Source organism: Erinaceus europaeus, chromosome 5 (assembly GCF_950295315.1).
Source record: "Erinaceus europaeus chromosome 5, mEriEur2.1, whole genome shotgun sequence".
Taxonomy (NCBI): Eukaryota; Metazoa; Chordata; class Mammalia; order Eulipotyphla; family Erinaceidae; genus Erinaceus; species Erinaceus europaeus.
The window spans coordinates 137,149,326-137,167,509 of record NC_080166.1 but is presented as its reverse complement, the minus strand read 5'-3'; the positions used below and the strand labels follow the sequence as shown (position 1 = coordinate 137,167,509).

At 48.7% G+C, this 18,184-nt stretch overlaps 1 protein-coding gene across 1 annotated transcript in view; it reads right to left on the bottom strand.

The window, feature by feature from the left end:
* The window catches only part of MYO16 (myosin XVI), a gene marked incomplete at its 3' end in the record, with an annotated part of 147,682 nt that overhangs the window by 4,389 nt on the left and 125,109 nt on the right, over positions 1-18,184 (bottom strand). The window contains exons 7-8 of the mRNA XM_060191878.1: positions 13,921-14,046; positions 4,601-4,676 (exon numbers count right to left, since the gene is read on the bottom strand). Coding sequence (XP_060047861.1) covers positions 4,601-4,676; positions 13,921-14,046 — 202 coding nt within the window. The remainder of the gene's footprint in view (positions 1-4,600; positions 4,677-13,920; positions 14,047-18,184) is intronic.

Here is an 18,184-nt window from a genome sequence, read left to right as displayed (position 1 = left end):
AGGTGTCTCTCTTCTCCTCTCTGTCTTCCCTTCCTCTCTCCATTTCTCTCTGTCCTATCCAACAAGAACAATAATAACTACACCAATAAAACAACAAGGGCAACAGAAAGGAATAAATATTTTTTAAAAATTAAAAGAAAAAAAGGCAAACAAATAGGAACCAGAAAGCAGAACAGAGCAGATGAGAATAGGGATCTGAGGGTGGGAAGAAGCTTGGAAATCTGTTTTAGGTCCGTTGCACAGAGCCCATGACTTTAGTAGTTTTTGCCTGAGGCTGACAGCTGACATACAGGTGGGCTAAAAGTCTTATCTGGGGAGGTGGTGTTAGGGTCGAGATGAGGATAGAGAGCTGGGCTCTGTGGTGTTCCAGGTGAACGAGGCAATGGGGTTTCCACAGGGCAAGTCTTACGGGGCTTGGCCATCCTTTTGTTAAGGGAAATGACAGCCTCCTGCTCACTTTGGAAGGCTGTCTCTGCGTGTGCCTTATGGTGCTCCCTGCAGCAGAGAGCTCTCTCTGCCCCTGGCGTGAGTCACACTCTGTGCAGTCAACAGACACTGACAGACAGACTGCGCCAGCACCGTGCTCCAGGAAGGGGAACGGGGAAGGCTTGGTGTCACCTGCAGGGACAGGCCCATCTGCACCTGCCCTGGGTGAAAGACAGACCCAGGTAGCCAAGGGCTCCACACACTGTGCCCTGTCACTTCCTGTCAGAGCAGGAGTCCACAGAGGAGGTGGATGACTTTGGTTTTCACAGTGGATGCACTTTTGAAAGAGAGAAACAAGAAACGCAGATATTTCTATTCCTCCTGCCAGTGTCCCTCAGTAGATTCAGGGCAACAGTGAGTGCTACGCCCTCTGCACTGTCTATCCAATTAGCTCGGCCCTAAGCTTTGAGAGCCTGGGGCCTGCGTCTCTTCCTCTCTCTACTCACTAAAAACCTGTTGTGTCATTTGTTCTTCGTTATATCTCACTGCCTTTCAGCCACCAATCTGCAGCTGCTACCATGACCCCATTCTGACTTCCCTGGGCAGAATTTGGGTCCAGACTCCCAGAGGGATAAAGAACAGGGAAGCTTCCAATGGAGGGGAGGGGACAGGGAACTCTGGTGGTGGGAACTGTGTGGAATTGTACCCCTGTGATCCTACAATCTTGTGAATCATTACTAAATCACTAATAAAATATTCAATTACAGTAAAAAAAAAAAAAAAACCAAACTTGTTATCTCTTATAACCCTCTTCACCAAATCTTCCATTTCTTTTAGCAGGGAAGGTGAACAGGCACTAAACTGTGTCACCCAATTCCCCTGGGCTAGACCCCCCGTCACTCAATTCCAATCACGTAAGACACAGAGTCAACGTCTCATTCCGGCTTAAACCGGAGTTTTGATCAAGCGGTTGCTCTCTGGGAGACAAATGCTCCGAGACTTGTTCTTGTGTCCTGAGAAGGACACCCTCAAGGAGAACAAAGACACAGAAGTTACTGACGTTGATGGCGGCCTTCAAAGGCTTGGGGGGACCATGAGGCTTACACTGCTTCTCCCTTTTGCTAGCCGGCTTCTACTTTTAACTCATTTATTCTAAGCGATATAAGGGGGAGGGGCGGGAGGTAGTGCAGCTGGTTAAGCGCACCTGGCGTGAAGTGCAAGGACTCCAGTTCAAGTCCCCCGGCTCCCCACCTGCGGGGGAGTCGCTTCACAGGCGGTGAAGCAGGTCTTCAGGTGTCTGTCTTTCTCTCCCCCTCTGTCTTCCCTGCCTCTCTCCATTCTCTCTGTCCTGTCCAAAAACAGTGACTTCAATAACAACAGTAATAATAATAACAACAATGATAAACAACAAGGGGTAACAAAAGGGAAAAAATAGCCCCCCCCCCAAAATAAAAAGCCTCCAGGAGTAGTGGATGCATAGTTGCAGGCACTGAGCCCCAGCAATAACCATGGAAACAGAGAGAGAGAGGGAGAGAGAGAAGGGAGAAGGGAGGAGAGCACAGCTCTGCCCTGGTCTAATGTCAGAGCTGGGACCTGTGGTCTCTGTTCTCCGACAGAAAAGTCCTGCACTCAGACCGGGCTGTGTCCCAGACTGAGGATCCTTTATTTTTAGTATACAGCTATCAGTCGTAGCTTTCTGTATGTTTATTTATGTTCCCTTTTGTTGCCCTTTTTTATTGTTGTTGTTATTGATGTCGTCATTGTTAGGAAAGAGAGAAATGGAGAGAGGAGGGGAAGACAGAGAGAGAAGGGGAGAGAAAGACAGACACCTGCAGACCTGCTTCACCACCTGTGAAGCGACTCCCCTGCAGGTGGGGAGCCGGGGGCTCGAACCGGGATCTTTACGCCGGTCCTTGTGCTTAGCGCCATGTGCGCTTAACCCACTGTGCTACCGCCTGACTCCCCAGTTGTAGCTTTCTTAATTTTAAAAGCTAGACAACCAGCAGGGGGATGGGGCAGGTAGTGGCACACCTGGTTAAGTACACACATGACCAGGCAGAAGGACCCGGGTTCAAGCCCCTGGTCCCCACCTGCAGGGGGAAAGCTTCACGAGTGGTGAAGCAGGGCTGCAGGGGTCTCTCTGTGTCTCTCCCTCTCTGTTTCCCCATGTCCTCTCAATTTTCTCTGTTTCTGTCAAATAGAGTAGAAAGAAGAAAAAAAAATGGCTGCCCAGAGTGGTGGATTCATAGTGTCAGTACTGAGCCCCTGGTGGCAATTAAGAAAGAAAGAAAGAAAGAAAGAGAGAAAGAAAGAGAGAAAGGAAAAAAGAAAGAAAGAAAGAAAGAGAGGAAATTAACATGAAGCTCATTTAAAAGTACTGTAGATGATAAATAACAACAGTGGTGAAAATAACTCTATTTTGCAAACAGCATTTATTTTCAACAAGCAATATTAGGATCTTTAGGTTTTCGGGGCCGGGCAGTGGTGCGCCTGCTTGCATTCTAGTGCACAAGGACCCAGGTTCAAATCACTGGCCCCCACCTGCAGGGGGGAAGCTTCATGAGCAGTGAAGCAGGGCTGCAGGTGTCACCCTTCCACTTTCCCCTTACCTCACGATTTCTCTGTCTCCACCCAAAGTAATACAGATTTTTAAAAGATTTGAAGATTTTCAATTATCCCCAATTCTTGGAAGTATAAATGCTGATATAGAAAAATACCCTACCATTTAAAAACACTTTAAGGGATAGGGAGACAGTATAATGGTCCTGCAAGTACGTGGGCTGGAGTTGGTGTAGTGCACCAAAGTAAAAGACTGGTGTGTGTGTGTGTGTGTGTGTGTGTGTGTGTGTGTGTGTGTGTGTGTGTGTGTGAATGTGAGTGTGTGAATGTGTGTGTGAGTGTGTGTGAATGTAAGTGTGTGTGTGAGTGTAAGAGTGAATGTGTGTGTGAGTGTGTGTGAATATGAGTGTGAGTGTGTGTGAGTGTATGAGTGTGTGCGAGTGTGTGTGAGTGTGTGAGTGTGAGAGTGAATGTGTGTGTGTGAATGTGTGTGTGAGTGTGTGTTTATGTGTGTGTGTGGATGTGAGTGTGAGTGTGTGAATGTGTGTGTGAGTGTGTGTGAGTGTGAGTGTGTGTATGAGTGTGTGTGAGTATGAGTGAGTGTGTGTGAGTCTGAATGTGTGTTTATGTGAGTGTGTGTGAGTGAGTGTGAGTGTTTATGTGTGTGAGTGTGTGTGAGTGAGTGTGAATGTGTGTGTGAGTGTGTGTGAATGTGTGTGTGTGAATGTGTGTGAGTGTGTGACTGTGTGAGTGTGTGACTTTGTGTGAGTGTGTGTGTGTTTATGTGAGTGTGTGTGAGAGTGTGAGTGTGTGCTTATGTGACTGTGTGAGGTGTGAATGTGTATGTGAATGTGTGTGTGAGTGAGTGTGAGTGTGTGTGTTTAGATAGATAGATAGATAGATAGATAGATAGATAGATAGATAGATAGATAAACAAATACCTTAAATGCATGTGCTGAGAAACTGGCCGAATTACAAGAAGATACACGTTTTTAAATAAATGCCATTAGAGGAATTAACTAACCTGGAAGCTTCAAAGTCTTAAAAGTGAACCCCCTGGGGCTGGGTGGGGGCGCACCTGGTTGAGCACACATGTTGCAATGTGCAAGGACCCAGGTTCGAGCCCCCGGTCCCCACCAGCAGGGGGAAAGCTTTGTGAGTGGTGAAGCAGTGCTGCAGGTGTCTCTCTGTCTCTTTCCCTCTCTATCTCTCCCGTCTGCTTGATTTCTGACTGTCCCTATCCAATAAATAAATAAAGATAATAAAAAAGTGAACCCCAATGAAATTCAAGGGCCCTTCTGTGTCAACTTAAGGGAAACGCCGCGGCAGCCCAGCCTCACCCCTGCCACACGGCGAGTGGCGTCCCGTAGGCTCAGCTCGGTGGTGGCTTGGACCTCAACGCCATGGGCCAGGGGCACCTAGGAGCCTCTCCACTCTCGAATAGTCTCAGGAAGGTCGCCCCAGGTAGGAATGGGGGCGCCCACCTGGCCCTGGCTGTCTTCCTGGGCTTCTGGGGGTGGCGTGGGCAGTGCCTACCGCTCATTTCCAAACTGGGTAGGTTGGGGTGAGACAAGCTGAGAAGCTTCAAGGAAGGAGACAGGACCACATCGCCTACCTGAGGCCTTCTCTTCACGGCAGTTCAGAAGGTGTGGGTTGGCCTGACGCCCCAGAAGCAGCTTCACCAGGTGTGTCTGCAATAGGAGAGGTCACAGAGGTCACTGAGACAGGGGAACGGCCACTGCTCCCTGCCCCGGGCCAGGACCTCAGGCAGACGCGCCCGCACGAGAACAAGACCTGTCTTCTTATTCTCTCCATACCTGCCCCAATTCCAGTCCTTTCTCCTTCCCTCCCATTGGCTTTCACTGTCTTCTCTTGGTTTATGATATCCACTCGCCCAGGACTGACTGCACCAGTTGGCTGCAGTTTAACTCAGGAAACATGAGAGTCTCTACGAGCATAAAATCTCTCTCGTGTGTTCCTGGATGTCTCAGGACTGTCCTCCCTAGACGCTGAATCAGGTCTCGGGGCCGGGCGGAGGCGCACCTGGTGGAGTGACCACATCACAGCACACAAGGACCTGGGCTCAGGTTCCTGCTCCCCTCCTGCCATGAAGCAGGGCTGCAGGGGTCTCTCTCTCTCTCTCTCTCTCTCTCTGCCCCCTCTATACTTCCCTTATTCCTCTCTCAATTTCTCTCTGTCTCTTCCCAAAATATTTCTTTTAATGAGGTCTGAAAGCGTCTCTTCCTCTTCCAGCTCCCACAAGCCCTTTCAAGCCCAGTGTTTTTGTTTTTCAGAATAAGACAAGTTATTTTTGAGGACATTCACAGTACGTTACAGCAGAAAGCCCACATCTCAAAGCTTCTTTTAATTTCCCACTCAGTACAGTTCACTGCAGAAGGATAGGCTCTTCTGGAATCTGAAAGGTGGACTATGGCAATGAGGGCTGCTGAATATTAAAATGGCTGTGGGAAGACTTCATCTCCTATTGGAGGTCTCAGAGATAGATGTGCTTGCTTACTTTTAAACCACAGGAAGGGAAAGAGTATGGGGGGAATGGGGAGGAAGGGGAAAGTGGGGCAAGAGAAAGGAAAGCAGAAGGGAGTGAGAGTCAAAGGAAGGAGGAAGGGAAGAGAAATGCAGGAATAAACCCACGACTTCAATGCAAAGGATGAAGTCACCTTCTTCCCCTCCTTTTGGATGGAGCTGGAAGGCATCCTGTGAAGTGAGATCAGGCAGAAAGAGCAGGATGAAGATGGGCTGATCTCACTCAGGGACAGAAGTGGATACATCAGAGCAGAAGGGGACACACCAAGCAGGACGTGGGCTGGGTTTGGTGTCTTGCCCCAAAGTCAAGGACTCTGGGGGTGGGTGGGGGGCCTTCAGGTCTTGGTGCTGATGGTGGAGGGGACCTGGGCTGGGGTGGGGGTTATTCTACAGAAAATTGAGAAATGTTACACATGGACCAGCAACTGTACTGACTGTAAACCATTAATACCCCTTTCCCCTCCAAAAAAGTCACAGACAAAACAAAAAACAGTAATCAGGGCATCAAAACACACAGGAATGAGGGTGTGAACATTGCTAATTTCAATTACAGTTTCTCCCACTCTGTGGAAGAAAACCACATGCTTTGATATGATAGGACAGGCTATATTTTCCATCTGAGAATGCTCAGAAATGTCCTCTATACAGCAACTGTCACAGCAGGCCTGAACCCTACCAAACCGTACTAAACAGGAACATTCTACCTGCAGAGAGCGAGGGGAGCTTGGACTCACTCCTGGAAGATTCATATTTCTCCCCACAGAAGGTCCTTAGGCTCATCTGTTCGGGAGCCAGCAGGTCCAGTGTGTAACCCAACAGAGACGCAACCCCATGTAACACAAAACCTTTATAATCTCCACGGCAATCAGAGGCCAAAGCAACAGCAGGTCTAAGTGAACAAACTGACTGGAACCCGCACTGAAACTCGCCTAGCTTGCTAGATAAAGACTTCCCACGTTTTTGGAGAGTTATAATTTAGCTGGGATAAATGTAGGAAGATGAATTCCATGATTGTCATGCAAATGAGCCGTTTCAAGGCTAAAAATAAGCAAGGCGTGCAGAGACTTGTATCCCTGATGAGAAGCTGATGGAGGCTCTGGAATCTAGTTGAACACGGGGATTCCAGTGTGAAAATCCCCAGGGAGCTCATTGTTTGAAGCCCCTCGACTCACTGGCATAGAGTTACACAGTACCCAGCAAAGGTCTCGAACTCAGAAATATCTGAAGACTTTCAGATCAAATTTGCAAGAACATCTAATGTTTGAGAGTCAGTGTCTAAGATCCCAACAGGCTGTTTCAGTAAAACAGTCTGCTAGCTTCTTACCTCAAGGTTCCTGTTTATTAAACAATCTGTCCTGCTTTATTTAAGATTACTGCCTTTCAACCACTAAGTTGCAGATGCCACCATGACGCCAACCTGACTTCTCTGGGCAGACACCCTCACCCATGTGTCCTGGAGCCTCCCCTCCCCAGAGCCCTGCCCCACTAGGGACAGACAGACACAGGCTGGGGGTGTGGATCCACCTGCCAACACCCATGTCCAGCGGAGAAGCAACGACAGAAGCCAGAGCTCCCACCTTCTGCTCCCCATAAAGAATTTGGGTCCAGGCTCCCAGAGGGATAAAGAACAGGGACATTTCCACTGGAGGGGATGGGGCAGGAACTCTGGTGGTGGGAACTGTGTGGAATTGTGCCCCTCTTATCCTATGCTCTCGCCAATCATTATTAAATCAATAATATGTATGTGTATATACACATGTAACAATAAAGAAAAGATTTAAAAGTGTATAGAAGTGCTAACCTAGATCACTGTGAAGAAACAGAGATGCCTACATCCAGTTGTCAACAGCTGGACAAACAGAGACCAGCCGACACTTCTCCCCCCCTACCCCTGGAGAAGGGATGTGAAGGGGGGAGGCTCAGCAGAAGCCCCCAGGAACTTGGGGGAACTTCCGTCTGAATCCAGAACTTTAAGAAACACACTCAGTGGAGCCTAGATAATCTCTAACCACTCGCCAGTTTCAGAGTGAGCAAAGAACAGGAAAGCGATGCTGACTGTGGCATCCTACGGGGGGGGGGGGGGGGGGGAGGGAAGAGACTCTGCATAGCTGCCATGCTCTCCAACCTGGGGTAGAGGCAGGAGAACTGAGTGAAAGCCAGGCCCAGGGGCCAGGCTGCCTTCTGCAGTGGGGAAATCCAGCAGGAAGGGAGCGGAAATGAGGGAGGCAGGGGGTGCCGTCAGAAGGCAGGTGAGGTTCTCAGGGTGCAGACAGGCTGACTCCCTAGACAGAGGCAGAGGCGTGCGTAGACAGACAGACAACTGTGGTCACAGCTCTTAGGTCAAGGTCCTTTACCAGGGAGACACCTGTGGTCTCTGGTCACCAAACATGGAAGGAGAGAAAAGAGAGCATCTTGTCTCATGAGTGCGGAACAGAGAAGGGTGTGCGATGGGGGCTGGGGAACGGAGGTGATAATCCCCACTGGGAATGAGAAGGGCTGGAGACCTGGCCTGAGGTGTTCACCCAGTGGGCAGCGGTTCTTGGGGGTCTGAGATTCAGGAAAGAGATGAGAAGACCAAGACTCACAGGGGCCACGGACACTCAGCTGTGAAACTTCACTCCACCCACTGGACACCGAGAAAAGGGTCCTTGACAGACCCTCCATGGTCACGACTGAATGCTCAGAGGAAAGCCAGTGTTGCCCTGGCTCTCTCTCTCTCTCTCGTTATTTATTATTATTATTATTTATTTTCCCTTTTGTTGTCCTTGCTATTCTGTTGTTTTAGTTATTGTCATTGATGTTGTCGTTGGATAGGACAGAGAGAAATGGAGAGAGGAGGGGAAGACAGAGAGGGGGAGAGAAAGACAGACACCTGCAGACCTGCTTCACCGCCTGTGAAGCAACCCCCCTGCAGTTGGGGAGCCAGGGCTTGAACCAGGATCCTTACTCTGGTCCCTGCGCTTTGCGCCACCTGCGCTTAACCCACTGCGCTACCACCGGACTCCCTCTCTCTCGTTATTTTTAATTAACTTTATTTATGGATAGAGACAGCCAGAAATCAAGAGAGAAGGAGGAGATAGAGAGGGAGAGAGACACCCACAACACTGCTTCACCACTCGCGGAGCGTTCCCCTCCCCCCTTGCACGTGGGGATGGGGGCATGAACCTGGGTCCTTGCGCATTGTAACATGTGCACTCAACCAGGTGCGCCACCACCCGGCCCCCTTGCTCTGGTTCTCCAAACAAGAGAATAAACCTATGAAAACAACAGACCAAATACATCTCAGTCCTCTCTGTCTCTCTCTCTGTCTCTCTCTCTGTCTCTGTCTCTCTCTGTCTCTCTCTCTGTCTCTCTCTCTCTCTCTCTCTCTCTGTCTCCAGAGTTATCACTGGCACTTGGTGCTGTCACTAAGAAATCACTGCTTCTGCGCAAGGACCCGGGTTAGAGCCCCTGGTCCCCACCTGCGGGGGGAGGAGGAATCTTTGCAAGTGGTGAGGCAGTACTGCCGGTGTCTCTCTGTCTCTCTCCCCGACTGTCTTAATTTCTGGCAGTGTCTATCCAATAAATAAAGAAAATTAAAAAAAATTTTAAAAAGAAATCACTGCTTGTGACAGCCATTTTTTTCCATTTTATTTGATAGGACAGAGAGAAACTGGGGGGAGGGGGTAGCAAGGGGGAAAGAGAAATACCTGCAGGCCTGCTCTGTGCCTTATGGGTCCTCAAAGGGGTCCTTGTGCTTAGTACTCTGTGCTTAGCCTGGTCCCTGCACCTCAGTCTCTGTCTAGTGGACCTTACAAAGGACTCCTGCGGACATGATCAGCGCAGGTGGGCTGTATGAGGCAGAATACTTCTAAAGGAAAACAGATTTACATTTTCTTTTAGATTTGTGCAATTGTTTCTTTATTTGGGGAGACTTCACACAGTCTATTACACACAGAAATAAGCTCAAGGCTAGAACTATCTTGTGTTTTATGTGAAACTTCTGAAAGAATGGTATCACTGGGGGGCTTATTGTTCACCTGATTCAGTTCTCAGCTGCAGACAAATGGACGTGTTTTTATTTCTCATTGGAAAGATCAGTCTGTTATGAAGGGTAGCTTTATATTTATTTTTATTTGCATACCACTCTAATATAAATGTAAATAATGAAAGTAGCTAAACACGCCAAACTCCCTGCATGATGATGGCATTTGTATCTATAAGATATTTATAAGAATAGTTACAGTGCACAAGGACCAAAGTTCAAGCCCCCAGCCCCCACTTGCAGGGGGGAATCTTTGCGAGTGGTGAAGCAGGGCTGCAGGTGTCTCTCTGCCTCTCTCTCCCTTCCCTCTCAATTTCTGGTGGTCTCTATCCAATAAATAAATATTTTTTTAAAAAAAGACAGGGAAATCACAATGAACCTCTATCATGTTCTGTTACTGTGTCTCTGAAATGCTAGCATCTATGAAATTCTGCTTAACAGACCCCTTTATTCATAATGTGTCGTTCCAGTGATAACTTCTAGAATGTACTTCCCCCTCGGTGACAGAAGGTGTCCTTAGTAAGACGTGAATCTGTAGCATAGTAGTTCAAGATATGTCAGCCCAGTAGAGTCGAAATCAAGTTTGGCCAGTTAAACGTCAATTCAAAGAAAGATATCTGCTCTTTATTAATAGTCATTCATTAAAAGGAAATCAAATTTGTAAAGAAAAATGAAAGGGTCAGGCAGGGGCGCACCTGGCTAAGAGCTCACGTTACAGTGCACAAGGATGCAGGTTCAAGCCTCCGGTCCCCACCTGCAGGGGGAAGCTTCATGAGTGGTGAAGCAGGGCTGCAGGGGTCTCTCTGCCTCTCTCTCTCTCCACCTTCCCTCTCAATTTCTCTCTGTCTCTATCCAATAGTAAATGAATAAAAATAGTTTTAAAAAGGAGAGAAATATATATTCTCTATAGTGGAAATGTGAGGTTCCTGCTGTCTTAGGATTCAAGAAGACAATAGATAGTTATTGTTATCATCACTTATTAGGTAACTGGGTTAACTCTGAAAAATCCCTTTGTTAGGATTTGCTGTGTCATACCCAACATCACCGTAATTTATGTCCTTTGACATTGTTTGTATATGGCTGTGCCACCGTTTGCTTCTGTTCTCCCTGGTCTAAGCTTTAAGAGAGTCAACATATCAAAGACTCAGCCTATGTATTAAAAAGACTCAGTCTGTGCTTTAAAAAGTTTGAGACATACAATCAATTTTCCCCTCTCATATTAATTAAATAGTGATTTATATGACTACAGATTAATAGGAGTGTACATAAACACCATTCCCACTACCCAAAGACTGTGTCCCGTCCCACCCACCCCCACCCCCACCCCCACCGCCCCAGGAAGCCGAATGTCCACACTTACCCTCACCCCAGGGTTTTTACTTTGGTGCCTTACTCCAGATTTCGTCAAATCCTGTTTTTAGTTTCCCTTTCTGTTCTTCTTTCACTATAGAGCCTGTATTTCCCCCAGTCCTGGAATCATAGGGTGGGGCCCACTTTCCTGCATGCTTCTCTCAATTCATATCAAATAATATTGCATCCGCCAATCCCAACCTAATCAACGCAACGAGTGCCACCCCAGCATGCTTCACTTCAGACTGTGTCCAGAGACTCCAGGTGTGGAATGACAACCCTTCAGCTTCATCACTCAGGTGAGACCTTTCCTTTCATAGCATTCTCTAATTCCATTCCAGGTGGTTCACTTCCTAATAAAGTCCCTAAACCTAGATATACACCAGGTCCCCTGAGATAAAGCATATGTTCACAAGTGCCCATAAACCAGGGAAAAATATATACCTGAAAGCAGAAGTATACAATGGTCTGTAGTGAGTCAGTGTCAAGTTCATAATGAAATAATCTAATTAGACTTAGATACCCTCTTCACCTACTGCCTATTACACTTCCCTCACTCGCTCCAAACTTAACCTTAGCAAAGCAAGAACTGCAAAAGCTGAATCAGGGCAAGAGACTGGCAGACTTGAACGATGACTCTTTAGTCACTGTCAGGCCACCCCATCAGCTGGGGCCCTAATCGGGGAGTCCTGAGATTCCCAAACAGACATGATGGGCCTAGACCTCAAATAAATCCCTCTCTCCATTGTTACCGGTCATCTCTATCAGGAACAACATAACAGACCCCTTTGTGGGCCCCTATAGGACCTTGCCCTCAGCTTGGATCAACAATGGTAGAGAATGTTCCATCCTCTGAAGGGAGGCTGGACAACATACTCTATGCTACACCTGAGGAAGATGGGTCCTGATACTGGGGCAGCTTGGAATGTTCCTAGTAATGACCACAGAATGTGAGCTCAGATCTACAGGGATGCAGCGGTCACATAGGCTCCTAAGCTGAATATGGGCCCCAGATCACATCAAATCAATGGGGTTTATAGTCAACAGTATTTATACACCTTTCCCATATTAGGGAGCTACTCTCGTCCCTGATCCAGTTTTCTGGTCCTTTTCCAGCCATGACACCATCTCCCCAGACAATAATTAGGATCCACCTGCATATCAGATTTCAGGCTCAGGGAAAAAAAAACTAGTATAGCTACAGGCCCTTTGAAATATAACTAAAATATGCCTGCTAGCTATCTACAGAATGAAGGACCCCTCAACAGCTCATCTGCACTATTCCAGCCTTTAGGTTCATGATTGGTCAACAATTTGTTTGGCTTTGTATGTTAACTCTCTTTTCAGCCACCAGGTTCCAGATGTTACCATGATACCAACCAGACTTCCCTGGACAGACAACCCCACCAATGTGTCCTGGAGCTCTGCTTCCCCAGAGCCCTGCCCCACTAGGGAGAGAGAGAGGCAGGCTGGGAGTATGGATCCACCTGTCAACACCCATGTTCAGCAGGGAAGCAATGACAGAAGCCAGACCTCCCACCTTCTGCATCCCACAGTGACCCTGGGTCCATACTCCCAGAGGGATAAAGAATAGGAAAGCTATCAGGGGAGGGGATGGGACATGGAGTTCTGGTGGTGGGAATTGTGTGGAGTTATCCTATGGTTTTGTTAATGTCTCCTTTTTTAAATAAATAAAAAAAATTTTCAAAAAGGAGAGAAAAATAAAATGTAATTTTGCATTTCACCTACTATCTGTAGGAAACACAATCATTACAGACTTGAGACATGAGAAGATTTAAGGGCTGTGTGATGCTAATAAAATTGCAGGGCTGGCCGGACAACTCACTCGGATCCTGTGTTTGCTCCTGCAAGTACACGGACCAAGTCTGAACCCAGCCCCAACACACTGCAGGCGACTTCCGCATTGTGGTGTCTTTCTCTCTTTCTATCTGAAGAGATTGGTGTGAACAGGTGTCTCTGAGACCCCAGTGATAAAGGGGGGAAATAATGGAATGGAAAAGAAAGACAGGAACAAAAGGAAGGAAGGAAGGAAGGAAGGAAGGACAGAAAGAAGGAAAAAAGAAAGAAAAGAAGGAAGAATGAACAGGTAAGAAGGAATGAGAGGGAGATAGAGAAAGAGAGAGAGGGGAAGAGGAGAGGGGGAGAGAGGGAGGGAGAGAGAGGGAGAGGAAGAGAGAGAGGGGAAAAAGAGGGAGAGAGGGAGAGGAGGAGAGGGAGAGAGAGAGGGAGGAGGGAGAGAGAGGGAGAGGGAGGGAGAGAGGAAGAGAAGGAGAGGGAGAGGGAGGGGAGGAGAGGGGAAGAGGGAGAGGGTGAAGGAGAGGGAGAGGGAGGGGGAGAGGGAGGGGGAGAGGGAGGGGAGGAGAGGGAGGGGAAGAGGGAGAGGGTGAAGGAGAGGGAGAGGGAGGGGAGAGGGAGGGGAGGGGGAGGTGACTAAGGCGGCAATGGCGCAAACAGCTGCACTCTCCTGCCACGCGCACACCTGTGGGGGAAGCTGCACAAGCGGTGAAGCAGGGCTGCAGGTGTCTCTCTGTCTCTCTCCTCCAACCTCCTCAATTTACCTCTGTCTCTACCAAATAAAATTTAAGGGATCCATTAAAAAAAAGAAAGAAATCACATCAAGTTCATTCTATAATGAAGATAGTTGTAAACTTGGATTATTTCTCCAATTATCTTTTTTTTTCTCTCTCTCTCTTCCATCCTTTAACCAAGCGGTTTATGGTCCCATGAGCCACTGCAGACATTTGCATTCAATCTCGAACGGCCCCTCACAGGCATCCAGTTAGCTGGGAACAACAGGGTTGGGGTTGGGGGAATTTCTGTGCTTCTGTGTCCTTCCCAAAGTAATGTCTTCCTTTTAGCCATAAACTTATCTGCCTGGGAAGATGAGGCTCTACAAGTAACTTTGGTCCTGACTCCCGCAAGGCCGGTGAGAGAAACAGAAGGCAAGGGGCAGAGAGAGAGAGAGAGAGAGAGAGAGAGAGAGAGAAGAGCCTTACCTGGCCGTGCTTTGCCGCCAAGTGTAGGGGGGTCCAGTAGAGACTGTCACCGACGTTGACGTCCCCGCCGTGGTCCAGGAGCAGACACACCACCTCCCTGTAGCCGCTGGCACAAGCCATGTGCAGCTGCAGGGGACAGAGAGGTGGCCACTGAACTCTACGGCCAGCAGAGACGCAAATCCAGTTAGTTCAGAGACGTTCTGTGTAGAGGCCTAGAAACAGGTCCTGATACTCAAACCAGAGAGCTTAATGAAAATCAGAGCAGACAGGAAGCTTTATTTCTTTGCGTACATGAACATCATCTTTTACTGAGGCAATGCAGAGCGAGCTTTGGTCTTTGCACGTGCAATTCCTCTGAGCAGCCTCTCGAGTCCAAAAAAACATTTTATGCATTTTTAAGGAAAAGAGATGTGCAGAGAGGAAAGAGAAGACAAACAGATGAGAGACCCCACAGCCCTGCCCACCCTCCATGGGCTCCCTGGGTGCTGTGCCTGGTGCTGAGAGAGGAGAGACCCCACAGCCCTGCCCACCCTCCATGGGCTCCCTGGGTGCTGTGCCGGGTGCTGAGAGAGGAGAGACCCCACAGCCCTGCCCACCCTCCATGGGCTCCCTGGGTGCTGTGCATGGTGCTGAGAGAGGAGACACCCCACAGCCCTGCCCACCCTCCATGGGGCTCCCTGGGTGCTGTGCATGGTGCTGAGAGAGGAGAGACCCCACAGCCCTGCCCACCCTCCCTGGGCTCCCTGGGTGCTGTGCAGGGTGCTGAGAGAGAAGACACCCCACAGCCCTGCCCACCCTCCATGGGCTCCCTGGGTGCTGTGCAGGGTGCTGAGAGAGGAGACACCCCACAGCCCTGCCCACCCTCCATGGGCTCCCTGGGTGCTGTGCAGGGTGCTGAGAGAGGAGACACCCCACAGCCCTGCTCCACCCTCCATGGGCTCCCTGGGTGCTGTGCAGGGTGCTGAGAGAGGAGAGACCCCACAGCCCTGCCCACCCTCCCTGGGCTCCCTGCACTTTAGTGTTCTGTGTTGGGATGTGATCTGAGGCTACTGCTGTTATTCCCATGGGAAATTTCATCAAGTTCAATTTGGGGCTTACATAATTACATGATTGATTTCACAAACTCCTAATTAAGAAAAGGCAGACTTGAGAACGGCGAAGGCAGTGTGATTTGAAGTAGCAGAAGCAGGAGGCCTTCTTCTCAGTGTCTGAGCATACAGCTCTGGCTCTGTTGGTTTCATCACCAACATAAAATGGCATTCAAGTCAAATGACGTCTATGGAAACACGAATTAGGACAACAGCCGCCAAATCTCTTGTCTGCTCAACTTTGGAATCAACTCTGCTTGTCACGTGGAGCGAGACTTGCTATTTCCTGTACTTTCACGCCCACTGAGACACTGAGTTTAGGGGGGCCGGGTGGTGGAGGGTCCGGTTGAGGAACATGCCACGGTGCACAAGGACCCGGCTGTCGGGGGCTCCTCGGGGATCATTCTCCGTGCTGTCCCTTGACCCGGAGCCCCACTGCAGTCCTGCTGCAGCCGAGACTGAGAGTTTGATCTGGGCTTTACTGAGACCTGTCCCGGATCTGAGTCCTGGAGGGAAGCTAAGTGCTCCTCCCAGGTTCAAGCCCCCCGTCCCCACCTGCAGGCGGAAAACTTCAGGAGTGGTGAGGCGGGGCTGCAGGTGTCTCTGTCTGTCTACCTCCTCCTACCCTCTCAATTTCTAGCTGTCTTTATCCAATACAAAGATATTAATAATAATAATGATAACACCCCAATGAGTTTAGTCACCTTATTCAAGTCATACACATTAATAGGGTCAGTTTCTGGTATAATTTTTTTTTTCAACCAGAGCAGGCATGCAGACCTTTGGCTTCTGGTGGGAATGGGGCTTGAACATGGAACTGGCAGTGCCTCAAGCATGAATCCCATACTTTCTTACATACTGATTCTACTCATTGAAAAATATACCCTTAAGTTTATTTCTGAAATATATATAAATATATATTTCAACTCTCCTAGAGAACTGACCCTTCACCTGAACCTGCTGCGTTTATTCTAATGCTGAAAATCTTGAGCGGCTGTGCTGGACACACCAACATCAACTTCGCAGACAGAAAACTGTCACTTTTAGTTCAAGTGACACAGGGACTCAAAGGTGCAGACAGCATGATGGTTATGCAAAACCACTGTCAGGCCTGAGGCTCCAAAGGCCTGGGCTTTGTCCCTGCACCACCACAAGCCAGGGGTGAGCAGGACTCTGAGAGGAAAGAAGGAAGGAAGGAAGGAAGGAAGGAAGGAAGGAAGGAAGGAAGGAAGGAAGGAAAAAGGAAGAAAGGAAATAAAGAGAAAGAAAAAGAAAGATAGAAAGGAAGGAAGGAAGGGGAAAAAAAGAAAAAGAAAGAGAAAGGAAGGAAGGAAATAAAGAGAAATAAAGAAAGAAAGAGAGAGAAAGAAAGGAAAGAAAAAAGAAAGAGAAAGGAAACAAGGAAGGAAGGAAAGAAAGAAAAATAAAGAGAGAAAGAAAGAGAGAGAGAGAGAGAGAGAGGAAGAGAGAGAGAGAGAGAGAGAGAGAGAGAGAGAGGAAGGGAAATGGGACCCCCTTTGTGGGTTAGAGTCTGCCCCTCTCATCCAGCGCCTCAGATGTCCCAGCTGTCTGAGCAGCTCTGATGCGGGGAGAGACCAGGCGGCATTTACAGTCAGTCCAAGGCACCTTTGTATTTGTTCAGCTGCAAGTTTTATGATGCTTTTCATACTGGATTTATTACTGAGAGAGAGGAGAAAAGAAGAGAGAGAGAGAGAGAGAGAGAGAGACAAGTACCGGGCCATCACCCAGGGAGTGCCACCCACGGCGTCCCCCAGGGCTGGAGCTTCAGCCAAGTAGCTGGTGCGTTTCTGAGGTGTGCACTGTACCGAGCGAGCTCTTTCTTGCAACACAGAGACGGAACCGGGGTCAAGCTGGTCGAGAAGACAGCCCACGCTGCCCATCGGCCAGAGGCAGGGCCCCCGTGCCCGTCCTCCAGCTCGGGGACGGCCACTGTGGACAAGCAGGCGCGGGGGCCAGAACTCCCACCTTCCGCACCCCCAGGTGGATGCTGGTCACACCTGCAGGTGGGGCAGTGTCAGGGGAAGAGGAGGACCGGAGGGCTCTGGACTCTAACTCCATCGGGACCCAAAGACCCGGAGAGACAGAGAGAGAGGGAGGGAAAAAAAAAAGGAAAAAAAGGAAGGACATGTGGAAGCGGTCATGGGTGTCGGTGTGACTTAGAAAGGAAGACAAGCTGGGCCGGCTGCTGGCGCACCTGGTTGAGTGCACACGTTACAACACGTAAAGACACAGGTTCAAGCCCCCATCCCCCATCTGTCTCTCCCTCTCCATCACCCTCTTCCCTCTTGATATCTGACTGTTTCTATCCGATAAATAAAGATAACGAAATTTAAAAAAAGATTATTTAAGAAAAAAAGAAAAACACGACCAGAGGAAAAAGGATATATATATGCAATTACTTTTTAATATTTATTTATTTTCCCTTTTTGTTGCCCTTGTTGTCTTTCATTGTTGTTGTAGTTATTATTGTTGTTGTTATTGATGTCATCCTTGTTGGATAGGACAGAGAGAAAGGGAGAGAGGAGGGGAAGGTGGAGAGGGGGAGAGAAAGACAGACACCTGCAGACCTGTTTCACCGCTTGTGAAGCGACTCCCCTGCAGGTGGGGAGCAGGGGGCTCGAACTGGGATCCTTAGTTGGTCCTTGTGCTTTGCACCAAGTGCGCTTAACCCGCTGCGCTACTGCCCGACTCCCATATGCAGTTACTTGTAGAAATAATAGCCAGCCCATATCTATGACCTTTGGAGAATCACTGCAGTTTCCAGTGGAGGGAATGGGGACACAGAACTCTGCTAATAGGAACGGGGTAGAATTAGACCCCAGTGGTCTCATAATTTTGTAAATCAGTATTAAATAGCTAACAATTTTTTTCAACAAAAAGAGACACTGGAAGGCTGGATGGTGGAGCACCCAGTTAAGCTCACATAGCATGAAGTGCAATGACCCACACAAAGATCCAGGTTCGAGCCCCCGGCTCCCCACCTGCAGGGGGAACATTTCACAGGCGGTGAAGCAGGTCTGCAGGTGTCTGTCTTTCTCTCCCCGTCTCTGTCTTCCTCTCCTCTCTCCATGTCTCTCTGTCCTAGCCAACAGCGATGACATCAATAACAACAACAACTACAACAATTTAAAAAAGCCAAAGAAAAAAAGAGTTTG